The 27,497-nt window shown below is 36.8% G+C and overlaps 3 protein-coding genes across 3 annotated transcripts; 1 reads left to right on the forward strand and 2 right to left on the reverse strand.

The window, feature by feature from the left end:
• Positions 1–5,805: 5,805 nt before the first annotated feature.
• Positions 5,806–11,628, forward strand: LOC104100754 (casein kinase 1-like protein 1). Its single transcript, XM_009608064.4, has 14 exons — positions 5,806–6,176; positions 6,268–6,308; positions 7,651–7,720; positions 7,823–7,971; positions 8,061–8,156; positions 8,250–8,320; positions 9,401–9,462; positions 9,564–9,627; positions 9,695–9,779; positions 9,862–9,988; positions 10,075–10,157; positions 10,239–10,302; positions 10,430–10,557; positions 10,919–11,628. Exons 1-14 carry the CDS (start codon positions 6,101–6,103, stop codon positions 11,216–11,218), a joined length of 1,416 nt encoding a protein of 471 aa, XP_009606359.1. The 5' UTR covers positions 5,806–6,100; the 3' UTR covers positions 11,219–11,628.
• Positions 11,629–14,295: 2,667 nt separating this feature from the next.
• Positions 14,296–14,721, reverse strand: LOC104100753 (uncharacterized). Its single transcript, XM_018772290.3, has one exon. It carries the CDS (start codon positions 14,719–14,721, stop codon positions 14,296–14,298), a length of 426 nt encoding a protein of 141 aa, XP_018627806.1.
• Positions 14,722–15,629: 908 nt separating this feature from the next.
• On the reverse strand, positions 15,630–25,848 carry LOC104100752 (diacylglycerol O-acyltransferase 1A-like). The gene is made up of 16 exons (XM_009608062.4): positions 24,921–25,848; positions 21,988–22,068; positions 21,716–21,789; positions 21,551–21,626; positions 21,226–21,293; positions 20,468–20,591; positions 20,186–20,272; positions 19,154–19,255; positions 18,937–19,073; positions 18,151–18,232; positions 18,017–18,037; positions 17,315–17,377; positions 16,755–16,802; positions 16,596–16,658; positions 16,281–16,334; positions 15,630–16,153 (listed from the first exon to the last, which is right to left on the reverse strand). The coding sequence occupies exons 1-16, from the start codon at positions 25,332–25,334 to the stop codon at positions 16,049–16,051; spliced, it is 1,599 nt and encodes a 532-aa protein (XP_009606357.1). The 5' UTR covers positions 25,335–25,848; the 3' UTR covers positions 15,630–16,048.
• Between the last annotated feature and the right edge of the window lie 1,649 nt (positions 25,849–27,497).

Raw genomic sequence — 27,497 nt, forward strand, 5'->3', positions numbered from 1 at the left:
CTTAAATTGTGCTCGCTAGTCAAAGATAATATAGTATAATATCGTGTCTGCAGGGATTGGAGTTAAACAGTATTATCTGAGTTTGTAGCTAGAGTTCTATTCAGGAGGATCAACAGTTGAGATTTATGTGGTTAATACTAAAATTAATTAAGAATCTAGAGCTAGTTGACTAATGACAATCGAAGCAAGGCCTAAGCAAATGAAGATATCGATGGGAGAAAATAGGATTTTGATAGGATAGGTGCAAGATAATTGTCTAGGATTTAACTCTAGATAATTCACTTCTAATGTTTAAGTGAATCTCTCGAATTCACTTAATTATCAGTACAATTATTTAGTAGAAACTCTTATCTCGATTAAGTCTCAACCTCTCAATAGGAAAACCTCTTTCGATTATTCTCCTAACTAGGTTTAATCAATGATTCAACTTGCCTCTTTCGATTAGTTAGAAAAATCTATGAACTCAACCAATAATATAATGTAAAGATATCATAAGTTATGCCTCTTTCGATTACAAGAACAAGTGAATATAGATGCAACAATTAAATTTTTCAAAAATGATTCAACTATATAAAAAATAAAGTTATAATCCACAAACAATCATCAATACACCAAATCCATCAAAACCCAAAAGGATCTACTCCATAGACATGGAGAAGTTTTTCACAAATATAATTAAAGTGTAGGAAAATAAAGATTCAATCCAAACTCGGATCTTGAGTGAGGAAGGAATGATGAAATCCTTGTGCTTGTATTCTTCCAACTCCTCCTTAGCCTTCTTGGCCTCCTTAGGTCGAAAATCTGTCAAAAGTCCCGAAAATGGTATTTTCCCGTCTATTTAAGCCATACCCCAATAATCTCCGAACGAAATTACCCTTTTAGCGGAATTGGGAAGTCACTCTAATATTTTTGCAGTACCATGTCGCATATCGCACTGCGCTTGTGGATAATTTCAGTACGAATTGCAAATCACTTTCTGGGCATATATTACACAGCCGCGGCGCCCCATGCGGCGCGACAATGTAGTTTTCTTAGAGTGATTTGTTATTCCAATTTTTGATATCTGGACTTGGTACTCGACCCCCGAACGCGATCCCGGTTTAATCCCTTGGGCTTCTACTCAGACTTCAAAGCTCCAAATAACTCGAATTTGCTCCGTAACATCTAAATAACTCGGAATTACTCCTATACGGCATAAAATACACAATAAGTACAAAACAAGACTAATTAAAGCTCAACATAAGTAAAGTGCAGTGAATTAGAGTGGAATAAGCGACTAAAATACGGGATTATAGCCTACCATCAATATGGCGCTTCTTCTGTCGTACCGGTGGTATGTTGGGATCCAAACTTAGCTTGTTCACGGCTATTTCCGTCGAGATACCTGTCATATCCTCATGCGACCATGCAAAACAATCAGCGTTAATTTTAAGGAATTCAATAAAACCATACCTGAGCTCGGGGTACAGTCCTGTTCCCAAGTGAAATTTTCTTTCTAAAAATTCTTCGAACAATGACATTTGCTCTAGTTCCTCTGACGTGGATTTCGTTGCGTCTGTTTCTTCCGGAACTTGGAAATATCTCGGCACCTGATATTGTTCTGATGATTCTGCCCCTGGAATAACCTCTTCTAACTCGGGATTAGGCGTCGGTGTCTGTAATTGCTATACCGTGTGCTCTTTCCCTTTGCTGCTGGAAACTGAGATTGCATTCATCTCCCTTACTGCCGGTTGGTCACCTCTTATCTGCTTGATTCCTTCGGGTGTTGGAAATTTCAGTAATTGGTGATGCGTCGAAGGTATGACTTTCAGCTCGTGTAGCCATGGCCTTCCTAAAATGATGTTGTATCCCATATCACCACTACTTTGAAGAGAGTTATTTTCATTACTCCCTCAGTGTTCGTGAGCAGCAGGATCTCTCCCCGAGTCGTCACGCTCGCAAGGTTGAATCCAACGAGGAGTTTTGTTGCCAGAATAATGCTTCCGGTGATCTTAGCTTATTTTGATACCCTCCATTGTATGATACTGGCCGAACTTCCTGAATCCACTAGAACACGCTTAATTTGAAAATCTAACACATTTAAAGAGATTACCAGTGTGTCATTGTGTAGTAACAGTAATCCGTCTGCGTCTTCCTTTGTGAAATTGATATCGTCCTCCCAGAGTCTTTTGCTATGAGTTATCGATACTTTAGTCTTCTTTGCCGCCAAAAAGGTGACCCCATTAATTTCGTTCCCCCAAAAGATTATATTGATCGTCTGGTGTGAGGCTTCTTTTCATGTTCGAAGATTCCGCGTTGTTGCGACCGTAATTATTCTTAGCTCAGTCACTCAAGAATTCTCGGAGATGACCATTCTTTAATAGCGTTTCCACCTCCTCCCGAAGATGTCAGCATTTCCCTGTCCGGTGACCGTTCTTCCCATGGTATTCGCACCATAAATTGGGATCCCTTTGGCTAGAATCGGACCTCATAGGTCTCGGGAATCATGCTTCTTTAATGTTCCTCATGGCTGACACCGGTTCCACTACACTGACGTTGAAGTTATATTCTGATAACCTGGGGTAAGAAAGGTCTCGAGGCCCCGATGTTTGTTTATCTTGAAGCAATCTATTATTTCAACCACGATCAGTCCCTCCGTCAGCGGTGAACTTATTGGCTGCTCGGAAATTTCTGCCACGGCCTTCGGTACGCTCGTAAGGCAAAAACCGACCCCTCGAAGTTTGCCTATCCGTGTGGTAATCATCCTTTCATTTTTCTCAGTTCTTCTCCCGTCCTTTGGCTGATGATGTAGACCCGACCTGATTATCTTCGATCCTTATCTTTGACTCGTACCCGTTGTGAACATCTGCCCAGGTTATTCCTTGAAACTCAGGCATGCTTTCCTTCAACTTCTAGGAAGTGTCTGATCTTCTTGGATTCAATGCTTCAGCTGCCCATTGAACCGGGACGGCCGGGAGCAGCATTCTTTCTTTCTGGAATCGGGTGACAAACTCACGTAACAATTCCGATTCTCCTTGTGCGATTCTGATATGTCGGCCTTCCGGGCTTGCACCTTTATGGCCCCGGCATGAGCTTTAATGAAAGAATCCGCGAGCATCTCAAAAGAATCTATGGAATGATCGGGCAATAATGAATACCACGTTAGGGCTCCCCTCGTGAGAGTTTCGCCGAATTTCTTTAGCAACACAGACTCAATTTCGTGAGGAGCTAGATCATTTCCTTTCACTGCCATTGTGTAGGTGGTAATATGTTCCTGTGGGTCTGAAGTTCCATCATACTTTGGAACTTCAGGCATTTTGAAATGCTTCGGGATCAATATTGGTGCCGCACTTGGCTTGTATGGTAATTGAACATACTTCTTCGAGTTCGGGCCTTTCAATATTAGTGGTGCGCCCGTGATTTGATCCATACTGACGTTTACTTCCTTCATGAACCGTAAAAGCTCATCTTTGAATGAACCGTTCTCGTTATTAAGACCTGATCTGCTCCCCCCATCCCCATCGAAGCCAACTTCACCCCTGGGAGTGTTGTTATCGACTCTCTGTGTTGTTTGGTCTGCGGGAAAAATAGGAGGAATCAGATCGCGCCTGTTTTCGTTATTCGAAGCACCTGATAGCCTGCTTCAGCTCCATCATAACCTGATCCTGCCGCGTGAGATGGCCTAGAATAATTGCCTGCTACTCTTGCAAGATCCTTACAGCATCCGCTACTTGCTCCTCGTCAGCATCATCGGGAGTTCTCTCCCGAACATGTCGAGGGTACCGTCTGTCATGCACCGGCGTGGCGTCATTCCCCTCGTTGCGGGTGTCACCGATTGAGTCCTCGAAATGAGGCTGATCCTCTCAAATTTCAGGGTTGTGTGCATCGTTAACAATGTTATCTGCCATTTTTTGTGACTTTTTATAAGACAAAGTAGTCAAAACACGTTAGTAAAAAAGCCAAGGATCAATTTAATTGCACGGTTGTCTAGGCCCCACAGTGAGCGCCAAACTGTTTACCCGTAAGACGGTACAGTTGAATTTATACGTAGTTTCTATATAGGTGAATTAATTTGATCATGAAATAATATAATAAACGAAGAAATACACAATACTTAGCCTTAGAATGTAGATGAAATAGCAAAGATAGTGATTTCGTGAGCACGGTTTTCGAAGACAGCAGTGATGAGATCAAAAAGCAAGAAAGTGAAACTGTATAAAGCGTTGTATAAAATATAGTATATGTTCTTGCTAGAAATTTCGTATTCTTTATAATGGTAACTGAGCTCATTATTTATTATGCCTAGGGAGAGAGGTCCTAGGATCGTGCCCTCCTTTAATGCCAATTATGAGGGTCATTGATAAAGATGTAACGTTGAGCATAAATGCCAAATTCTCTATAACGGACCATCGCTCTTAATACTGTAGAATATTCCTTAGTAAATGCTACCGGACGCAGGGCATTTAATACACTTTTATGAACGTTATCCATTCCGGTGAAGCGCAGTGGCTGCATTCGGTCCTCAACCATTCCATCTTGGATTCCACATGTCCTCATTTTAGTCAGTTATGTGTCATATTATATTTTACCCTATACAAACTGGTTTATCGAAATTCCGTAATCGGACAGCCTGGTGCAAGGTATCCTTCATTCACGCAGGGTCGAGGAATTCATATTATGAGAATCACATATGATAACAACATCCCGGTATAACAGTAAAGTAAATTTTTGAGTCCTTGCCCTAAATGTGGCACTGTAGTACTTTGAATTGATTTTTTTCAGTACATACTTTATTCACTCTCATGCATAAACGAGGTTCAGATGTCCAATTTTGATTTGATCGATTGTTTCCTTTTTGATTAGAACGTAAATTGTGTTTGTGCCTAGCTCTACTTCAACGACATTTTGAGCTCTACAATATTGCATTTGAAGTGGATGTTTTTGGAGTCATAAACTAAGTGAAAATTAATAAAAGAGAAGAAACGAAATCTGCTTCCAATAATTAATCAATTGTTTCTTTTAAGACATTTTGTTTGTGCATAACGCTACTTCATTATCATTTTAAGCTCTACATAACATTTGAAATCAATTTTTTGGATCCGGTGGTCATATAAACTATGTGCAATATAAAATAATAAAATAAAATCGGTTTCTAATCCATCGATACCATTTCTTTTCTTGATGAAAAATCTAAAAGATAAGAGAAAAATGGTGAAAGAAGTGCGAAATCGATAAATATGATGGGTTGACGCCACAAATTTCACTCCAAAATCATATTTTGACTTGCTTCCACTATATCAATTGTACATTAACTATTAGATAATCATAATCGATGGTAACATCACTATATCCATCGATATTACATAATCGTACGTGAAATTTTCACCTCATACGTTCTTCAGAAATCACAAATAAATATAAAAGACTCTTTCCTATTCTTTATCTTGATATGTTTGTAAGATAGAGTCAAAACACACTCAACTCTATGTTCACTTAGATAAATTTAAAAAAATACTCATCGGGCACTTTGCAAAGTAGCCTTCTCTCCTAAACTAACCGCGAGCATGAATTCGAATTAGTGGCCAATAAATATCGAATATTAGATCATTAAATAACAAAAAGAAGAAAAGAAGAAAAAATTACGTCACGTGACAGTAGATAACTTGCCAGAGAAGTCACGTGTCCATACCCCACATTTTTAACAGCGCCAATCTTCTATTCCATGGAAACTTCCATCACGCGTGTTGTCGGCACGTGAATTATCCTCCAAATTATGCCCCGTAACCACGCAAAGCACTTTATTACTACTCAAAAAGCAAAAAATAAAAAACATAAAGGAAAAAAGAGCATCTATTCAAATTCTTTCTTCTTTTTTATTTTATTTTCTTTTTAATCTTCTCTTTCTCTGTTACCTGCTTCAACCTAACCCTAGCTTTGTAGATAGAGGGAAAAAAAACTGATTTTCATTATTGAACTCCTTCGGATCTCTGTTTAGAACATAGTTGAAATCCTTTTTTTTGTTTTGTTTTTTTGGCATTTGAAAATTTTGGGGTTTTGGAAGTTTTCTTTAGGAATCGAAGGTTGACCTAGTTAGTTTTTTTTTTTTTTTTTCAATTTTTGAATGGAGTCTCGTGTGGGTAACAAGTATCGACTTGGTCGCAAAATTGGCAGTGGATCGTTCGGTGAGATCTATCTCGGTGAGTTCATTTTTCCCGGAGAATTTGTCAATTTATTTGTGTTGTTGTGGCTTTGAGAAATTTATTTATTTTTGTTTCGTTGGTTGTGTAGGTACTAATATTCAGACTAATGAGGAGTTGGCAATTAAGCTGGTGAGTGGGTTTATTCATTCATTTATTTATTTGTACCAGTAATTTACTATACTTGTGCTTACATTACTCTTATTGCATTTTTTTTTATTGTATTTTAATTTACTGTCTCTTTTGGAATGTGTTGTTTCTGGAAACTTAGATATCAATTGAGGCAATTGATGTTGACATAGTAGGATAATATAGTTGAAGTACTTCCATTTTTTTATTTGGACGACGGTGGTGTGTGGGCCAGTTTGAGCCATATCGAGTAATTCGTTGGATATCTGCTATCTCCTACCAACTACCGGGTAGCTGTGCCCACTATGGCTTATGCAGATGGAAGAAATCACGTAGTATTTTTTTTTTTTTTTTTTTTGCATCTGTTAGGATTTGAACCTGAGTTCTCATCCAACTTCGTTGACCACTAGGCTGCACCCCCTTGGATGTTGAAGTAGTCCCATATCCATCTGTTGTGGGTGGAAATTGAGGATGTTTGAATTTCTTTCGTCACGTTGTGCACGGAGTTTACTTGCTTGGTTGAGGTGCATTCTTCAAGGCCTTTGCGGGCTGTGTTCATCTGAGTGCAACTAGGTCAAAGCTTTCTGTATTGCTTCTTGTTTCATTGCTGAAACAGGGAGAGCCTAAAGAACACTGTCAATTGCTTAAAGGGGGAGTCTTCTTTGCTTGAGTTTAAGTGGGCATTCAGGAAGCTTTAATCTTAAAGTATCCTAGGACATGGATATATGGAGAAAAAGCAAAGGTTTTACTAGTGGAGGACGTCTTTGATGCATTTTACGATTGGCTTATTAGTGCATGCTGATCCTTGTCATGGTTTAATGTATCCACATATTTCCACGGAAACCTATGAAAAGATTCCGAACCAAACTGAAAAAGAATTGATAGTGTTACTGTATTTTTGTAGTCGTGTTGCAGGTTTCCAACTTTTCCTAGAAAAATATTGAAATAAACTTTTAAATTTGGTGTTTGAGGGAAAGCTATATCAAACTCATCTCATTTCTATAGTAAGAATTACAAACCAAATCGTCAAAGTCAGCACTTTCTGAAGACTACTATGTAACGGTGCCCTGGTCTTAGCTCTGAAACATATTCCATCCCACCAGCATCTAGGATTTTGACATATTCCTTGCTTGTTGAACTAGCATTAGGTGATGAATTTCATGTGTAGCATATTCGTTTATAACAAATATCTGCAAGATCCTTGTAAAAAATAATTAAGGACCAAGCAAGGTGCTCTCCTTGCTTATGGCTTTTTAAGATCTTGGCTTGTTATGTCTTATCACACTATAAATGGCTATTCATCTATATCTTTTGTTATGCTTCAAGATGTTAAATATTTTTGCAGGAAAATGTCAAGACAAAGCATCCTCAGTTGCTATATGAGTCAAAGTTGTATAGAATTCTTCAAGGAGGAAGTAATGGCTTTTCCTGTGTCCTTTTTTTACTTTTTCATTTTTAAAACATATCTGCTCTCTTGTCTAGTTTGTAGCATTGTAATTCTAGTACTTCTGTTGTAGCTGGTATTCCAAATGTGAGGTGGTTTGGCGTGGAGGGAGATTACAATGTTCTGGTCATGGATTTGCTAGGACCCAGTCTTGAAGATTTATTTAATTTTTGCAGCAGGAAGCTTTCCCTGAAGACAGTTTTAATGCTTGCAGATCAAATGGTTAATCTTTTGTTTAAATCTTTAAATTTAGCATTTGTAAACCTTCTTAAAATATGTTGGTTATATGGCTATTCTGGCATTTACTGCAGATAAATCGTGTTGAATTTGTTCATTCCAAATCATTTTTGCATCGAGATATCAAGCCAGACAATTTTCTTATGGGCTTGGGAAGACGTGCAAATCAGGTCCCACATTCTTATTACTATATCTTTTCTTTTATTTCCACGATTTTGTAGGATATTTTTCCCTTACCATTTTGTTTTGACAAAAAAATGCAGGTTTACATAATTGACTTTGGTCTAGCCAAAAAGTATCGAGACACTTCAACTCACCAGCACATTCCTTACCGGTTAGTTGATTATGAGTTGCTTGCTTGGTAGGATAACAAGTGTTTACAACACCTTTATTTCTCGTCGTCTTTTTTGCTCTATTGGATAATGTAGTGAATATCCTCTTGCTCCTTTTGTTCTTTTCCTATATTTTAAAAGCTTTGACTTGGCTTTAGCATTGGAAGCAAACTGATTTGTAGTCAACTTAAAGCCCCTACCAGTGAGGACATCATAATGCAAAATACTTTTTTTTATGAAGTAAGAAATTTCATTAAAAGGCATCAAGAAGATGCAAGGATTACACATGAAAGGACTGCAAAAAGATAGGAACAGCTCCAGGCCATCTCTGCCTAAATTATCAGGGTGCTTACAACGTTCGTCATAGCACAAAATACTTTACCTCGAAAAAAACGACATCATTACTCAATATGAAAGTTTATTCGGATTTCTCTTTTAAGTACAAATTGCTTATTTCATAAGAAAAAAGAAAATGTTTAATAGTTTTTAAATAACCACAGCAGATATAATCTATTGGCTTCAGTTGAGCGTTATGTAAAGTTACAGCTAGGGTTGTTTTGAGATTTTAATATGACAATGCAAGATTCTGCTTTGTCTATAATGGGCTATAATACAATACGAAATGTATGATGTGCTCTGCTTGATGAACACATGTATTCCTACTGAAAACTTTAATATTATGCTTGGATGGAAGGAATTGGAAGAAAAAGGAAATGAGAGGAGGCTAATGATTGTGCTAAAATCTTGAAAAATACCAGTCCTTCTTGTTCCCTTCTGTTTCCTAAAGAAAACCTTGTGTGAATCTGGATATCCCAGCTTAAAATTGTAAGTACAACGGAGGGAAGCTCATTATTATTCAGAATGTCCTAGAATCTTGTGTGTGAATATCTGGGTATTCCAGCTTAGAATTGAAGTACAACAGAGGGGAAAAAAAAGTACAACAGAGGGCTGTGCACTATTCATTCAGAGTGTCCTTGATCTTTTTTCTTTTTTTTTAATGTTCAAGCACATGCATTACAGCATTTGTGAATCCTATCATGCCTGTTAGCTTATATGGTATTTTCTGGTATTTTGCACTGCAGAGAGAACAAAAACTTGACCGGCACTGCAAGATATGCTAGCATGAACACTCACCTTGGTATCGGTAAGTGTTCTGGTATTTAGCCCTGCTTCTTCACTCTTCTGACGGTTGAACTCTGCTGTCTTTTGACTCATTGTCTTAATGTATTATTTTGGTAATTGTAGAACAAAGCAGGAGGGATGATTTGGAGTCTCTTGGATATGTTCTTATGTACTTCCTCAGAGGAAGGTGATTTTTTGCTGCAATCTATCCTCTTATTTTTGTTCTGCTTGTGTTTGACATCTATTTATTGCAGTCTTCCTTGGCAAGGACTGAAAGCAGGAACTAAGAAGCAGAAGTATGAGAAAATTAGTGAAAAGAAGGTTTCAACATCTATTGAGGTAATTTATTTACAGATTTGGTGATTGTATTATTTAAAATATTTCTCTATGGAGCCTAAACAGCTGATCTCTGTTTCTGCAGGCTCTGTGTCGTGGTTATCCTACTGAATTTGCATCATATTTCCATTATTGTCGTTCTCTTCGCTTCGAGGATAAGCCAGATTATGCTTATCTGAAGAGAATATTCCGTGATCTCTTCATCCGTGAAGGTCTTAATAAGCTTTTGGAAGCTGTTTTTGGCTTTATTTGGTAATATACAACTAGCTTTCTGTTACAATTCTGTTTCCTGTTGCAGGCTTTCAGTTTGACTATGTGTTTGATTGGACTATTTTGAAGTATCAGCAATCACAAATTGCAGCTCCTCCTTCCCGACCTCTTGTGAGTGGTTAACATCTCGTTTTTCATTCTTCATGTGTGATGTGCTTGTATCTGACAACCGTTGGTTTTTTTTTTTCCTAGGGCCCTAGTGCCGGACCCAGCTCAGGCATGCCTCCAGTTATTCCAAATGTAGAAAGGCAGTCAGGTTATTTCCCACATTGTCTCTATTTCAGCTTGTGTCTGGCTTTTGCTAACTACACTTAACTACTGGTCAAGTGTCTCTATTTTTATGAGAATCTCATTTTTTATCTGCTCTCCTACATTTTTTGCAGGTGAAGAAGAAGGAAGACAATCAGCAGAGCCTTCTCGGAGGAGAAGTTCTGGGCCACTTATAAATGCTGGAAGTTTATCCAGGCAGAAGAGTCCTATCGGAAATGATTCCACGAGCAGGGATGCTATGGTGAGTTTGAGTTATTGAATAAGTAAAACCTTCGTAAAGAGAAAGTAAATTTCAAATGCTAGAGGCCCTGAAAGGCCGTTAGGGGGAGATTTGTGATGCTCTGACAATCAAGGCTTGTGAAGCTGTTACAGTGAAAGTTTCTTGGTACAAGTCTTCCATTACTGCTGATAAATTTTCCCTAAGATGCTATCACCTTGGGTAAATATGGTAGTTCGATATTAACTTGGCTTGAACGAAAACTAAATACTAAATGGTGTTTTTAAGGTTTCAAAGCTGTCAAAATTGAAGTTTACTCTTGTGCTACACCACAAGTCTTCAACTTTTTTTCCCCCAGTTTTCTGAATCCTACCAATATTTGCAGCTATCAAGCTCCACTTTTATGGGAAGATCTAGTGGATCTCTGAGGCGAGGTCTAGTCTCCGGGAGCCGTGAGACTTTCACAATGGGGAATGACTCTGACCCTACACATTCTCGCACACCTGAGGCAAGTCCAGGGACCATGCACAAACTATCAGGTGGACATAGAAGCTCTCCACTTGGTGGATCGTCCGATCCTAGATATGCTTCATCTGGCCAGAATACTTCTGGAATAAAGAACTACGAAACCACAATCAAAGGAATTGAGGCTCTACATTTTGATGACGAAGAGAGGGCTCATTGATTGCAAACCCTTTTCACTTTCTTGTAAATCTTTTTACCTGTGTGGTAGACATCAGATAGATTGCGGCCCCAAAAGTTAATTTTTCTTCGAATTTGCGGGTTGGAAATTAGGGAACTAGCTGCTATTGTTCAAGCTGGCAAAAGATCTTTACGCAAATAAATAGATCCAGGTGGTGGGTATGCACAGGAGGTGAGGTGCTGTTACCTGTTAATACGAACTTCGATATGGTGCATGGCTCTTTATAAATCAATGCCATGCATGCATGCAGAATCGTCTATAAACTTTTAATTCTGTCCAACTGTTGGGGATTAGTAGAACTGTACATTGGCCATTGTAATTCTAAAATTCCCGATGCTCTATACTTATCAGGTTGGGTGTCGTTGGGTGCAATGATCACTATATGTTTAATATATCGTGTAATGATCTCCCAACGTTTCTTCTGCCCCTAAGAAAGTCAACTAGAGCTAAGGCATGAGTCGTTTGGTTACTGTAGTGAAGATAGTAAATGGAGAAAGTATTGCTCCTGTAATCGAGACTAAAGCTTTTATTAGTAGTGGGAAGAAATAGCGATGCATTCTTATAGAGCATCTAGGAACTTTAACTTATTCTCTATTTATTTATCTCAAATCATTAGTGGATGAAATCATCACGTGCAACAAGAGCTTACATCGTGCCTATAAATTCAGGTGTTAAATGGATAAGAGTTTCAACTTTGTATGTCCTCTTTTAAAAAACTCGTCTAATATACGAGGTGTGCAGAAATAGACTGCAACATACCATTTTCTCCCAAAAAAATTTGTTTCATATTGTGTAGTTAGGATAAGTTCGATATCAAATTTTAGAGTTGGATGCCTATAGGACCAACTGGCACACGGTTCAAAATTTGATAGGTATTTGGTCTGTCCCTTTGGCTTTCTCCACTTAAATATTTGTTTGCCTAACGCACACATCACACACTGCGCTTTTAAGACTGAATCAAAGCCTCTTTTACGTTCTTTACGTTTTTAGTTGTTGATTTTCACCTCTCCTAGCTCTTTGAGTTGCCAAATATCTTCTTCCCACGGCAAACTGACGGGCAGATCTTTTTTGTGTAAAAGGACAAAATTCCAAATCTAAAAGGCAACTTCAAGTCGAAGCACTCCACAAAGAGCTGTATTTGAAACAAAGAAATTCCTGCAATAATTAGATGTTACACCAGCAGAGAAGCCACTTTTATCTAAAATCCCTCAACTTATTATGAACCAAAACATTTTCAATACTAAGCACATAGCTCTGTCTAAATATAGCTCGACTCTTTAATCCCAACAATGAGAAATCTGCTTTTAATACCACAGAGCACTCAGCAAAATGCAGCTTCACTAAATCTTGAACATATATATCACCATCAGCCTTTGGAAATTAGTCTAATTTTTCGACACAAATTCATACTGAACTGGTTTTTAAAGGCAGTCCAATGTTTGCTAACCATCCAATTTCTCTATAACCAAATTGACTAATCTTAACCGAAACATGAAAATAAAGAAAATAAGAAATGCAGCATACACCATTCTTCTATCTTGCATCTACCTTAAAAAGCTGTGGAACATCACAAGGCTGTTCTAGCCAGAACACGACAGTGCTTTAGCATTAACGAAAAAGAATATAAGCAAAGCATAAAGCAGATAATATTAATAGGAGGGCAAAAAGGAAGGGTTGAAGTATATACTAATCTAAACTAGGAAACTACAATTGGTTATACTATATGGAATACTTTCTTGGGAAATATTATATAATCTGGAAAGTTATTCTCTGCAAGAATAGGATTTGACTACATGATGAAGTAAACAGTTGAAGGAGATTCAAGTTTCGTCAAGGAAAACTCTCATTAAACAAAGTACAGTTTCCCTAAAGGGTAAATATGGTCCTATTCATATCTCACAAGTCACAACTCCAGTGTCCAGAGCAGAAATCATTCCAATACGTCGAGAATTAGTAATGGCTCAGTGATGGATAAAGCTTTTTCTTCTCAGCAAATGTCTAAAACTACAAGTCACTAGACTGCTTCAAGCTCTCAAATACAAGGGCACCTATCAGCTTACTCTAGAAGTTGGTAGAATCGATAGATCTAATTATGACATTCCAAGTATGAATTCATTGATCTGCACCCAAGGATGTAACCTAGCAGCCGATGAAGTTAAATGAAGATGATAGGGGACTACGTCGAATCTCAGTTGAGGCAAAAAAGCTTATGTGATTTCTTCCCATCAAGCTTAGCGTGGCAAAGTTATAGTACCTATACTTATGGAAGGATGCAAGTTACTTAATGGAATAGTCAAGGTGTAACAAGGTAGCCCGGACACTCCGTTATTCGAAACTTATAATAAGAGCCAATTCATTTATCTACTAAGCGTTGGCGCAATTCAAGCAAACTCCATTGCCTTTTCCACACAATCTTCCTCTCCCCACTCAGGGGCGGAGCTAGCCCTCGGATACGGGTTTGGCTGAACCCAATAACTTTTGCCCAAATCCTGTATGTCTTAAGAATGAATTATGTGCAAACTACCAATTTAGAACCCGGTAACTTAAAAGAATTAGAATACTGAACTCATAAGTTCCAAATCTCGGCTCCGCCTCTCTCTTCACTCCACCCCAAAACATTAAAACAAATAATAAAAATAAGGAAGTTGATTAGGGCATTCTATGCTAAGCAAAGGTGACACCTTTAAAAACTCGCTGATGGATCACATTACACTACCCTGTATCTTATGCACCAAGTTATGCAACTCACTCTCTGTAGAACCCCGAAAAAAAGATACTAACATAGTACTTTTCTAATTTCGCCAAACAAAACAAATTGATCAAAAACAGAAATGCATCAAGCTAAAGCAATTCGCAAATTTAGCTAACCTTAGAGCAGCAATAATTTTCTTACCCACTAAATGCAACAGAGGTAGCTAATTACTCATCCAAGGCAATAATATATTACTCCAGTAGTAAAATATATCAGAAATGAGTTTTAACCAGAAAAAAACACTGTATAACATACTTGAAAGTGAATCATAAAAATTTGAACTTTTTTTTTTTGTATGTGGAGATAATCACCTCCAGCCATAGACAACTTTGGTACACCGCTCTTTAATCCAACGAAAACTCTTCTTTATTGATCCCTTCACTTTTCCTTCAACTGTGTATACCTTATAACTAGCCACCCTCTTTTTCCTCTGCAACTCTGCGTCACTAAAACTCCAGCTCTTAGAAACAGAACCATTACTTGACTTGCCGCCTTTCTTGAATTTTACATCTTTAGCCGCCGACAACTCCATCTGGGTATTATTGTTGTTATTATTTGAAGAAGATGCATAGGAAGCACTGTAACATCGTAGATCTCCTCGAAACCCAGTTGGGTTTGGATTGGGTTCCCCGTAACCGTTACCGTTACCGTAGCCTACATCAGTAGTAGTATAGCTATAGCTTTCAGCTTGTGTTCTCGAATTGTTATATGACTTAGATCTGAAGTCCTCCATTTTTGGAAGCTAAAAATCTCCTTTTTCAGGAAATCTTCGATGTTTCTGATTCTTGAATTTGGGGGTAGTAGTTCATGTAATTCAGCTGTGGATTTTGCTTTTTTTAAGATTGTGTTGTGTCGGTGCAAAATGGGGGTGGTACTTATAAGGTAGAATTGCATGTGATTCTGATCGATACGAATAAGGTGGTCTAAAAATGGTCAGCAATGAACGCGTAGCACGACTTCTGTTTCCTAAAAGAAAGAGTAAATTACACTAAATCAACACTTCTTATATTTTTTGTCCCATTATTATACTCTATGATCCAAAATAAATGTGATACATTTTTTATTTAGAGTTAATTTTAACTTTTTACTAATGAGATAATTTATAATCACATAAATAATATATAACTTTAATTTTAATTTTTTTCCTTTTAAACTCCAAGCAGAATCATGCATCACCACATAAATTAAAAGGAAAGATTGAATGTACCAAATTAAGCTTATCTCTAGACTCAAAGTCGTTATCTTTCAATCCGGAAGAAAGATTCAACCATAATTTTCTAGAGCTTTTAAATAAAAGTCTCTTACTAATGTACAAGTCTAGAAAACGATAGAATTGATGATCAGCATTAGGTTTTGGGGGAACAGATTAAATCCAGTGTTCTAGTTTTCCAAAACATTGTTAGGTGACAAAGAACCTTTTAAAAAAAAATTATAACACTAGTTTTATTTTGGAAACTCGAAGTTAAAAATCATATAAAAATAGGACATAGACATTACTAAATTTAGTTCTATCATTGTTGTTATATGAGCCCCAACTTGTTGGGATTGAGGTATAACTATTGTTGTTGTTTGTTTTTCTATACCGTCAACGGAAAAATACAGTTGCATCATGCTTTCACAGGTCCGAAATACTACCAAATAGAGTAGGAACAAATCGCTTATATATTTTTTGTTTTTTGTTTTTTAAGAGTAACAATCTAAATCCAATCGGCTTTGTTTATCAGTTATTGTTTACATTTCATGCTAGAATCACAGCCAGCCTGAAGCAGAAGAACAGATGAATGAGAAATTAGAGGCAAAAAGGTATTTACTAACATGAGAGTTATCTCAAGATAGTATTTTACATTTCTCCGACATGAAGAACACAATAAAATGTGAGACATCAGCATCTCTGGCCGTGGCTTGTGTTGTGCATTCCAAACAGATATTTCGTATCATCTGAATATTGTTGGAACTGATGAAGGAAATAGCAGGAATGCCTTGCCAGAAACAGTAGAATAGAGCTTGGGATCCAAAACTTAAAATACTTGCTCATACAACAATTCATCCCTGGATGAAGCTTAACGTGCACTGCTTTTTCTATTCATCACATCGTGGTAATACAGAAGCACACACATTGGCTGACCAAGAATGCAGAAAAAGCACCAGAACATCATATTGCCCACCTACAAACATTCCCATATATAATCTAATATCAATCGCTTGCAATTATATTCTACATGGATTTAGAAGGGGGAAGAAAAAAAGAAATCAGCTTAGCGTATGCAAATATAACCGCTCCCTAAAACATACCATCGAGCTTTGGAACTTGTTTTGTAAGAAGTTTGTGAGTATGACCAAAGGAACCTGAGATACAACACCATATTTTAACATTCAGCATGGAGAACAAAGATAGTAGACCTTGGCTTTCAATTGGTTCTGCTTTAAAAGCAATGTTCTTTGGAAACATAAATAAAAACGCGTTTAAATTTGATGCACTAGCGATGTAAAAAACATTTACTCGTTAGGTCGCTTATGAGGTAATTACGGGTAAGTATACAGGCAACCTGGTGAAAATGGTAACCTAATTCCAATAACATGTTAAATTACTATGTTAAATGCCATTACCTGGAACATAATTCCCATGAATGCCCACCACTTGAAAAGGCGACATGGAACAGCAATACACAGCTGCAGATACGCCGGAACATGTCATCTCAGGCCAATCGTAAGCGGATATTACCTCCTTTCATTATAAAATGTGGAAGAGGGACAGAAACAATATACCTCGTGGAAAACAGCAGATACAAGGAAAGCAATCAGTATTGCGACCCCCTGCACCAAGTGTTAGCGAGTATTAGTCTTGTCAAAGCAGTGAGTGCAAGATCATTTGAAGCAGCAGGTGGGCGTTTTATCCTATTTACAGACTCACCAATTAGAATATGATAGGAAAATGTAAACACTACACTGAACTTGCCAGCTAAAAAAGTACTTTATGAAGGCCGAATATCAGAGGCAAGCTTTTTTCTTTTCTTTTGCTATTTCATTCCGAATATAGGTGTAATCTTGAGATTTTATACCCATCTACACTGGAAATATTGGTGCTTGAAATCGGCCAGAGATGAAAGATGGAAGTGCTATCATAAATTTTCTGAGAAAGAGCATTTTGAATAAAAATTCATCAAGTGAACATAGATTGCCGCAGAAATGGAAGTAAAGGTAATTCCTTCTGCCTCAGCAAGGTAAAAAGAAAAGCAGACGAAATACAATTAGTTAATTAGGAGAGGAGAGCAGAAGGAAATAGGATACAAAGAAGCCCAAAAGAGCAATTAAGAGTAAGAAGGTACCTTTGGAATTCCGTTTCTTAAGCAAGGGAAATAAATGTGACGAACCATCCACTTATGAACAGGCTGCAATAACCACCAGATACATGGTTACTAATGTTGCCGAATAACGAGAAATGCTTGACAAAGATGTAAACTTAATATCATGTGCTTGCACTTCGATTTTGCAAAGCTGCACCGATCCCAAGAGACCTTATTACACAACCTTAAATCCCACAACTACTTTGTCCTCCATTACCAGTAAAGCACATGAACCAAAGGGGACCTGGATAGAATTTCTTTATGCAAGTCTTAGGACACATGAGTGTTTTGATCTCGCATTGCGGAAAATCTCTCTCATGTGACTTGATTATACCTTTTATTTAAGCTTTTTTGCATTTTACCAACTAAATTTTCTGGACACACGTTGGTGTCCATACTCTTTAGGCTTACACTTCACCACCTACTTCTTTTTACAATATAGCCCTCTGCATTAGTCACATGTTGAAGATCTTTTGTTAAAATGTGGAGTGAAAGAGAAGACAGACATTTGCTTCTGTTAAAAAAAGCTGTACTGAGTAACAAAACAAACCAAGAATGACAACAGGATATAACATCATTCGAAAATGTACTTTTGGTATTCTACTTCTTGGTCAACAAGACAACCACATGTTTGCATGCATAAGAATCAGGCAATGATTTAGAAAAAAAGGCAGATACGCATACCATATTCCACATCCTCCAGTACTGATAACAGCAGCCGCAGCAGGGTAATCACGTAACAAAATGAATAAGAAACTCCAACCAGCTCTGAAACAGTTGAGATATAACCAAAAAGTCAAAGTGATATTTGAATCTACCTCATCAATTGTTTTGGCATTCCACCAATCCTTGTAGAACTCACGATCACCAAAACATAGTAGTTCCGCAAGTATATTTAGCCTGAATACAAAGTTAAATGATGTAAATAGAGCTCATTCGCTTTGATGCAAGGGCACATAAGCCAAATATTTGTTTCAGTAATAATTCAGGGATAAAACGTTATGCTCTGTACTTCATGGAGAAGGTGAAGCTTTTCATATCCATTAACACCAAAGCCATTTCGAAGAAAAAGCAAAGAGATAAATCATGATGTCATGATTTTGATGCTTTAACACTAACAAAGACAAGGAAGAATACATTGTCTAAAGTCTAAACATCTGATGAGATGAGTTCTAATGTCATGTGAATAATCATAACTGTTCAAAGGATTCGAACAGCCTTGGCATTAAGGCATTCACAAGTTAAAGGCACTTTCTTGTTCTTGGGACTTTTTTCCTCTTTATATATATATATATATATATATTTATTTATTTATTTGAGATTTAGGGGGGGGGGATATATACTGTAAGCACTAATTGTGTTTCGAAACTCCAATTACAGTAAACTGTAATCCATGCTTCAACAGTTAGTAAATGACCATCAAAAGTTCAAATAAACATGTTTCAATTGAAAAAGGGGGAAACTGTGCAGACATACACTTCAATGATGTTAATGATTCTTGTAATCAATTTTAAAGCACAAATCTCTGGCAAGAAAAACGATTCGTACATTGAACATAGGGAAAAGATGTAAAGAGTATATGAACTAAAGGTAGAGGGACGTACCAAAGATGAAAGAAGCAGTAAAACATGCAGAGCCAGACATATAAATTTGGAACCGAAAGCTTCAATACCCTCTCGATGGCATATAAAAGGTTTCCTTTCAAAGGATGTTGTGAGTTTTGCACAATTGGGTTAATGTACTGCACAAGGATGCATCCCGTCAGAATATATTTACGCTTTACTGAAGCAAATGCAGTTTGAACCTTCAAGAAAAAATCACCTGTTCTATGATAAATCCCATCAATCCTGTAAATATTACCAGCTTGATGAATTGGCGTGCCACCCAACCTTTGCGAATGCATGGAGTGTGGGGATAGCTAAGCTTCAGATAACAGAATAAATAAACCCAAAAAATAATGAGTTGATGCAAGAAAGCTCCTAGAGTGAACTCTCTTTTTCTCCTTAAATAGGTTTTTGATTAAAAATGGGATTTAATAATAACATGAAAGCATATATATTTAAGAGAAAGGACGAGGGCAACACCATAAGTTATAAATCCAAATAGGAAAAGAGGCCCTTCCATAAAGATAATCATGGAATGAACTTTGCCAATAGAGTCTTAGTTTATTGATCTTGATCAGTTGTAGCTTATTTTTTTGGTTGAGAGTTGTCTTTCTGAACCAGACCCGAAATTAGTTCTAGAAAATATGCTAAAGTAGTCAAAATGGATGAATATATATATTTTTTTTTTTTTTACCCCTCCCAAATTAGGAGGATCTATAGTGTTTCCACACTTCCCCTCCAGCATGACTCGAACCCAGGACCTAACGATCGTAGGTGGAGGTGCTTTTACCAACTGAGCAAGCCTGGTCGTAGGTGGAGGTGCTTTTACCAACTGAGCAAGCCTCACTTGTCGGATGAATATGTTCAATTCAATAAAGAGAATTGGAATGGTAAGAACTGAGTCATTATTTCAATGTCAGGCAGGTCACTAAGGATAATTGATATCCTATCACTACAAATACAAGAATATAATCTTGCTGACGGGAGGAAGAGTGAGGACTCGATTATGGTATCCATTGAGTGTAACCCCAGTGCATCTAAACAGACTGCAGGCATTTTTATCCCTAAAAAAAGATAATAAAGGAATCACATGGGAAACATAATCGAGCCCCAATTTGTTGTTAATTCATATGACAAAGCAGATTTCCCAAAGGGCCAATGCAGTACTTGATGCCCCAATTTGTTGTTAATTCTTCATCTTCCATTTATCAAAAATCAATTTTGCAAGGCTTAACTGATCCTTTCCTACCTGATAACATAATGTTGGCGCAACCATGAAGTAAGCCAAACTCTTGAAGCTAACATCATAAGAGAAATCCCCATCTGAAGTTTCATCCTAACAACATAAATAAGCTAGATATAAGAGACTCGATATCTTCAATAGCGCTCGCAGGAGCAGAATGCTAACAAGTCTTCCAAAGGTTAAAGAGCAAAGTTGGTTAATCGAGTGATTTTTAATACACCACAAATGAAGCTTTAATCAACTGCACATCCTCTGGGTCCATCAGAAGAGGACATAGATTAATCATACCTTGTCCGTAGACTTTGCGAGCTGTCTCATATCATGATTTGTATGTGCGTAAGAAACCAGCTTCATCCACACAATGCAAGCAACCAGCATCAATATGACACCAGACAGAAAAGCAGAATCACACCTGCGCAATTTAAAACGCATTGACTTGATATTATTTTCAATATTATCATCTAGCCTACAGAAATACTCCCTCCGTTCCAGTTTATGTGAACCTATTTCCTTTTTGATCCGTTCCAAAAAGAATGACCCCTTTCTAAATTTGAAAACAATTTTGCTTAAACTTACAATTCTACCCTTAATGAGAAACTTTTATAACCACACAAATACTCTGGGCCCCTTTTTGAATTGTTTAGGACCACAAATTCCAAAAGTCTTCATTTTTTCTTAAACTCCGTGCACAGTTAAACATGTTCACATAAATTGGAACGGAGGGAGTAATAGTTAAACAGGTATAATTAAAAATTCTCCCCTCGTAATTGGTAATCCAAATTTACATCAGTAGTCGTCCTTCCCAATATCCCAAAACGAAGGTTTAAAAACATCTCGAACAGTTAAAACTTAGAAACAGGTATTAGTTCCTATGCAGAGCTCCTCTCCCAATAAATGGGCAACTTTTGACATCTAAGATATTCACCAGTTGTAGCTAAAGAATTTCTCAGTTAACCACAAACATGGCAGTCAGCAAGGCCCGCCCATCATACCCTTCTAAGAGGATGTATATCAAAATTTCATGACTACAGAGCATAAGGACATACCCAAGAATGACCAGAACTGGATACAAAATGGCAGCTGTTGTTATAGTTATGTGAAGAGTAACCACCGCCTGCAGAATCAGAAAGAAAATTTCATGATTAACTTCGAGTCTTAAAGTAATGAAGGATCATAACAAGTTCAATCGTCAAAACATCAAAAAGGATAAAACACAACGGCCACGGACACACCAGTATAAACCTCCTTCATTATAAACAGGAATAAGAATCAGAGAGAACACTATGTGAAAGAAATATACACTTTTCATAAACGACGAAGGATTTTAGGAAGAAAAAAAAAAGCAGAGAAAAAGTGGTGATTTCGACTTACACGCTCAGTCAAATGCCTCTGCTGTGCCAACTTCTCCACAAGAAAAGCAGCGAGCGGCAAAATTTGGAGACTGAGACTGGAAGCACATCAAGACTTTCATTTTTTTGTCTAAAGAATAGTAGGTATTAAGACCAGAGAAAGAGAAGGGACTCAAGATGGCAATACCAGCACATTAGAAGCGGCCAATCCCTCAACGACTTCGAGCTAAACCAAAAGCCAGCCCTAATTAAAAGGCCATACTGCAATAGTAGTCAAGAGTTTGTCATCAGCAACACAACACTTAAAAAACATTTTGAAATGACATATCATATCTTTTGTAACCCTATTCCTATTCCTATTCATTGCTTGGCTTTAATGTGACACTGATACAAGTGGCCAGGGTACAAATCGCATTGTTAATCAAATTGATTAGAGTGATATTACAGAAAGATGTATACCTTCATCAAGTTCTCGATAATCAGCCTGCTGTTAACAGCAATCAGCACCACCACACAGAGATTGAACAGGCCTGCGTGACTCTACCACGTGAACCATATATTGGGCGTTAGCAAAGAGTTCTATGGCCGCTTTTGTACAGAGCTACAAGCACTAGTGAGCCACATGAAATTGAATCAAGCAAGACGCAAAATTGAAATTCTTTGGTCTACTAAAAGTTTGTGAACTTCCCCTTTCTTCATTAGTTCATAAATAATTAGTGAATACTGATAGTAATTGTTAATTCTAACAAATTACTGAATACTGATAATATAGCATAGTAACTCTAACATAGCAACTCTTATGCTCCTTATAAAAAAATATAGTAACTCTTATGGTATAAGCACTTTTTTTTTTTTTGATGAAGTAATTGGTTTCATTGATGGCATCAAGAAGATGCAGAATAGTTACAAAAGTAATGAAAATTGCTAGCTCCAATACAAAAAGGCAAAAAAAATCAGCTTAGTACTAGGGAGCTAACAAAGTTCAGATAACTATCAGGAGAATCTACAGGGGCTAGATAAGCCCAACTAAATAAATACACTAGGCAAAAAGCTTTGAGAGACTGGACAGCAGTTGATATCCCATCAAAACACCTCTTATGATATAAGCACTTGTGAGCCACATGAAATGCAATTAAGAAAACACGACATTAAGATTCTTTAATCTGTAGATATCCACTGTCTTCATTAGTTCAAAAGTGATTACTGAGAATTTTGCACAGTGACTCTTATCATTTGTCAAGGTCTCCTGCTACATTTTTCACTATAAGCACAGTACATGGTAAACATTTCTACTCGTTCAACTGTCGGTGAAAATACCTGTCTGTGATCAAACCAAATATCACAAGAACTCATTACCTAATACCTATTGACAATTCTATTACCTATTGGCCATATCGTAATATGATATCATCCTAGATCATGCAACGTCAGAACATATTATTCAGATGATGGGTTAAGGAACAGCTTCTCTTGTGTCATGATCACTGACAGTAGCAGGACTACCTTTTCGGTTGACCTCTTCGTCTTAATACACTATCTTTTTGATGATGAGTAAGCAAAACTTCTTTTCGCATGATCATTGGCAGTGGCAGGAATACCTTTTGGTAATCATAGAGTAAAGGTTGATACATCTAAAAACTGAAAACAGAACATGAAAGCAATTTGGATTGCAAATTTTTAACTTAGACGCTAGGTTAAGTCATGCGATTGAACGAAGTACATCAAGGACGCTTTGCAATACCTAGTTTACACTGTTATCGGGCAGTCTTTTTGAAGTTCATGCATCAAAAGGACAAACTACTGCACACTGAGATACAACTGATCCTTTTCAGTAGACAATATCATTCAAGCAAATGTGAAAGTCATGTCGCCAGATGACAACATAGGTTTATGGAAAACCCTAACTGCATATAATAGTGGTATGCTTCTTATTCTTCACCTGATTTTTCAGCATTTAGTATCATCTGTATTGATCTGAACTTGACTCTTTATTATGTTGTGTTTTGGGAAAGATATCCTTTATAATTCTAGTGCATGGAGTCAACAGACAATAAGAATATATTTTCCCAGCTCAAGAACAAAAGCCAATCAAAAGATAAAGTTTGACTCATCGTTGAGCAAGTGGTTCAATGAAAAATTTAAAAGTTATGTTACAACCTAAACTTATATGTCCCCGTCTAACTTTGGATTCTTTTACCATCATCAAACAACTCATTTGTCGAGTTCAACAGAAGCCACTTCACATATGACAATGTGAGCAATGACCACATAACATTGTGGATTTCACAACATGGATGTGACCACATGAAATGAAGAAATACAATTTTGTTTGAAGAAAAATAAGATTTTCTTCTGTTTAAGCCCATGTCTCTATCCACTTCTTTTTTCAGCCGTGTCAGCATGTTTTGCAGTCCATCACGACAAAGATTCTCCTTTCTTTAAAATCTCGAGTAAATTAACCCTCAAATATCATAAATAGAAAATTATCAGTTCTGCAGAGTGCAAATAATTAAGGTGCAGAAGGTGTTCTCTGTCATCAACAGCTCATAGCATGATTTATTCCGACTCAAACATAGACCTGATATTGAGTGTCTATGTACTTCTACTTATGCTAACCATTTACTATCACCACTATCATTCCCAGCCTTTAACAGGTAATCAGCGAGCTGAGAAATACTTATGAATTTAGGTGGTTAGACGCCTTCATATAAATCACAGACCACAAAAAACATCTGAAAATAACGTGCTACCAATAAAGACGAGGGTTGTTAAACCTCCTATGACAAGGAGGAAGCAGAAATAAGGAGTCACCTAACTACTAGGCGTAAGTCCAGTGGCAAAGCTAAGAATTTTCCCAAAGGGTATTCAAATTTGAAAGAAATGGAAAAATTTCCCGAGTTCAATATGTGCTATATACCTCTAAAACGTAATATTTTACCTATATACACAGTGCAAGTTTTCGACGAAGGGTTGACCACCCTTGTGACCATGTGGCTTCGCCACTGGGCGTAACCTTACACCATCTAGAATAAGCTAAACTCCTCTGTTAAAAGCATCTTAGCAAACTCAAATTCTAATATCATAAGCTTACATACAGTTTACGAAACTGAATTTGTGAAATGTAATATTCCAACACAAGAGTGGGTTGCTCCGGTGGTAAGGAACTCCACTTCCAACCAAGAGTTTGTGAGTTCGAGTCAGCCAAGAGCAAGGTGGGGAGTTCTTGGAGGGAGGGAGCCGAGGTTTTATCAGAAACAGCCTCTACTCTTCTAGCCAGGTCAGGGTAATGTGTGCGTACACAAACCCCACTACTGGGATTATATTGGGGTGTTGTTGTTGTAATATTACAACACAGCAACAGGTCAAAATAGCACGGTGAATAGTACACACACCTGTTTGAAAATGGCGTCGGAGCTGAGAGGACTCTCCTTGATTCGCCGGTGAGCTGGTGCCGACGCCCTGTAAGCAAATTTAAACGGCGTCGTTGTTGTTTCCGTTGATTTGCTTTCCTCACCATTCGCAACATTATCATTCCTGTCGTCCTCCTTTCGAATTACATCACTGGACTCACCAACCGATTTACTCCGCTCATTCACCGTTTCCAATCCAGCACCGCTGCCACACACATCTCTTCTATCTTCGCTCATATTCGCATCCGAACTGTTAATTGCACTAGCCGCCTCAAAACCATTACTGCCACGTCTCCTCCGAACCGAGTGATTAAGATCGGAGTTGAGGTTCTCAATACCCGAAGTCGTCGTCGTCGTCGTCATTTCGACGCTCTCCGGCAATTCCATGATCACCATTGCTTACTTTCGCCGAATCACAGACTAAAAAGTAATGGATACTTCTAGAAAGAGTAAGAAAATCGTGAAGAGAGAGTTTGAATAAACACAAAAATCAAAATCAACCTTCACATGCAATGAGTTGTTGTTATTGGGAAAAAGAGAATGACAGAAAAAGAGGATCTAAAAGAAAAGCAACGGAGGATTGGGTAAGATTTCGAAAACTAATTATGATCTGCTAGTTAAGGCGGTTTGATTTTGATTTTGATTTTGATTTTTTACTTTTTCTGTATTCGTAATTCTAATACTGGATTTATATTATGTGCAATACAGGAATATGGTGGAATTTGTGCAATTTCTAGGAGGATGGGTCAAAGAAGGAAGTGACAAAGATCTTGTAAAGCCGCTTGGAATTTTATGAGAGGAGGCAAATTTTATAAGCGTGCCGAAGAAGACGTCATGTTTACAGAGGACAAAAATGGTTAAATGCATTAATTGCGGATTAAGAATAAAAATGTATCATAAGTTCATTATTTACAGAGTAGGTTCGTTTTGAGGTCCTAGATCTTGTTTGTCAAACCTTAAAAAAGGCATCTGTTTATGCGTTCAGAGTCAACTTTGCTCTAAAAATCAAGTTCCCCTTTAACTTTGAATAATAATCATTTTCCCCCTCTTATTCTATGCAATATCAACTTTGCCCTTAATATTTTTTATTCTTCATCTATATAATACTTTTTTATATTATATAGAACAATATTTTATTTTTTAATCTAGACATTTTACCTATAGTTTAAATAATTTTCTATCTTAATATAGATTTTTACTTAAGTTCATTAAAATATTCTTTTAATAATTTTATTACAAAATCTAAAGCTATTTTTTTATGATTTTTATTTAAATATTATGTGCATTAAGTATGTATATATGTATGTATGTATCTGAGTGTGTGCATATGCATATATTTAAGTTTTAATCTCTTATTCTCTATATCTATATATAGATAGAAAAATATCATGATTTTAAAAAAGTAAAAGAGAGAGGGGGTGATATGTAAAGGTAAAATAGGTATTTAAAAAGTCAATGGACATAAAAGGAAAAAAATGACTATCGTTCAATATTGAGGGGGAGTTTGATTTTTAAAATAAAATTGAGGGATATAAAAGATTTTCACACTATGCGTTTATAACCTGCCTAACTGCTTTTAGCATCTTCGTGTTATTTTAGGCAAGTAAATAAATACTCTCTTTCATTTTGTATTATTTATTTGAATAGGAAATGAAGGAAGCAAAAAAGTATTTGGCACTTACTAAGGTCATATATTTATCAAATCAAAATGAATACCAGACGTATATCTTTCACATATATATTTATTAGAATGATAGTTAAGTTCTACTCTTATTTTAAATTTTAACTGCTAAGATATATACTTTTTAAATATGTCATGATATTTTTATAACTACGCAAGTATGTCATTAAAGTGAAATGAAAAATTTAAGTTAAATAATTTTCTAATATACAAGGACATTATTTTTGTTGAAATAAACTAGTAACTGAAGGATTGAAATACTCCAAGAATAATTTAGGCACAAGCAAAAAATCCAACAAAGACTATATAGAAGAAATCTATTAAACTAGGGAGAGAACGTGATATGAGGTTTTTTCACAACTCATAAACTCTTGAATCTCTCTACATCATAGCTACCTCTCCACAATAGAAAATATATAGTAGCACCCCTATTTATAATACTGCAAAACAAATTTGACTAGACTGACAAAACCTATTCCAATATGAATTTAGTAAATAAAACTTAACTAGACATGAATTAAGTAACCTAGTAAATACCAAATCCTAGACAACTTAGGAATAATAATTAATCCTGGTTTAATTTCTAACAACCTCCCTTATAAACCAAGATCTTCAGACTTGAGCATGCCCTGAGTAACATCAAGCCTTGTAGAAGTTACATACTTTAGGCTCTCTATTAATTTTCTAAAATATGTTTGCATCAACAAAGTCGCGAGTATCATCTTTAGTTAACTTCAATTTCTCTTCAATATTGCTCATATATGATTGTCTTTACTCATGGTAAATCCCTTCAAAATATCATCAATATAATTTTTCTTTACTTTGAAATCATCTACTTCTTCAGTTGCCTTGTGGTTGGACTTGTACACCCATTCAAC

This window comes from Nicotiana tomentosiformis, chromosome 7, assembly GCF_000390325.3.
Source record: "Nicotiana tomentosiformis chromosome 7, ASM39032v3, whole genome shotgun sequence".
In the NCBI taxonomy this organism is placed as follows: Eukaryota; Viridiplantae; Streptophyta; class Magnoliopsida; order Solanales; family Solanaceae; genus Nicotiana; species Nicotiana tomentosiformis.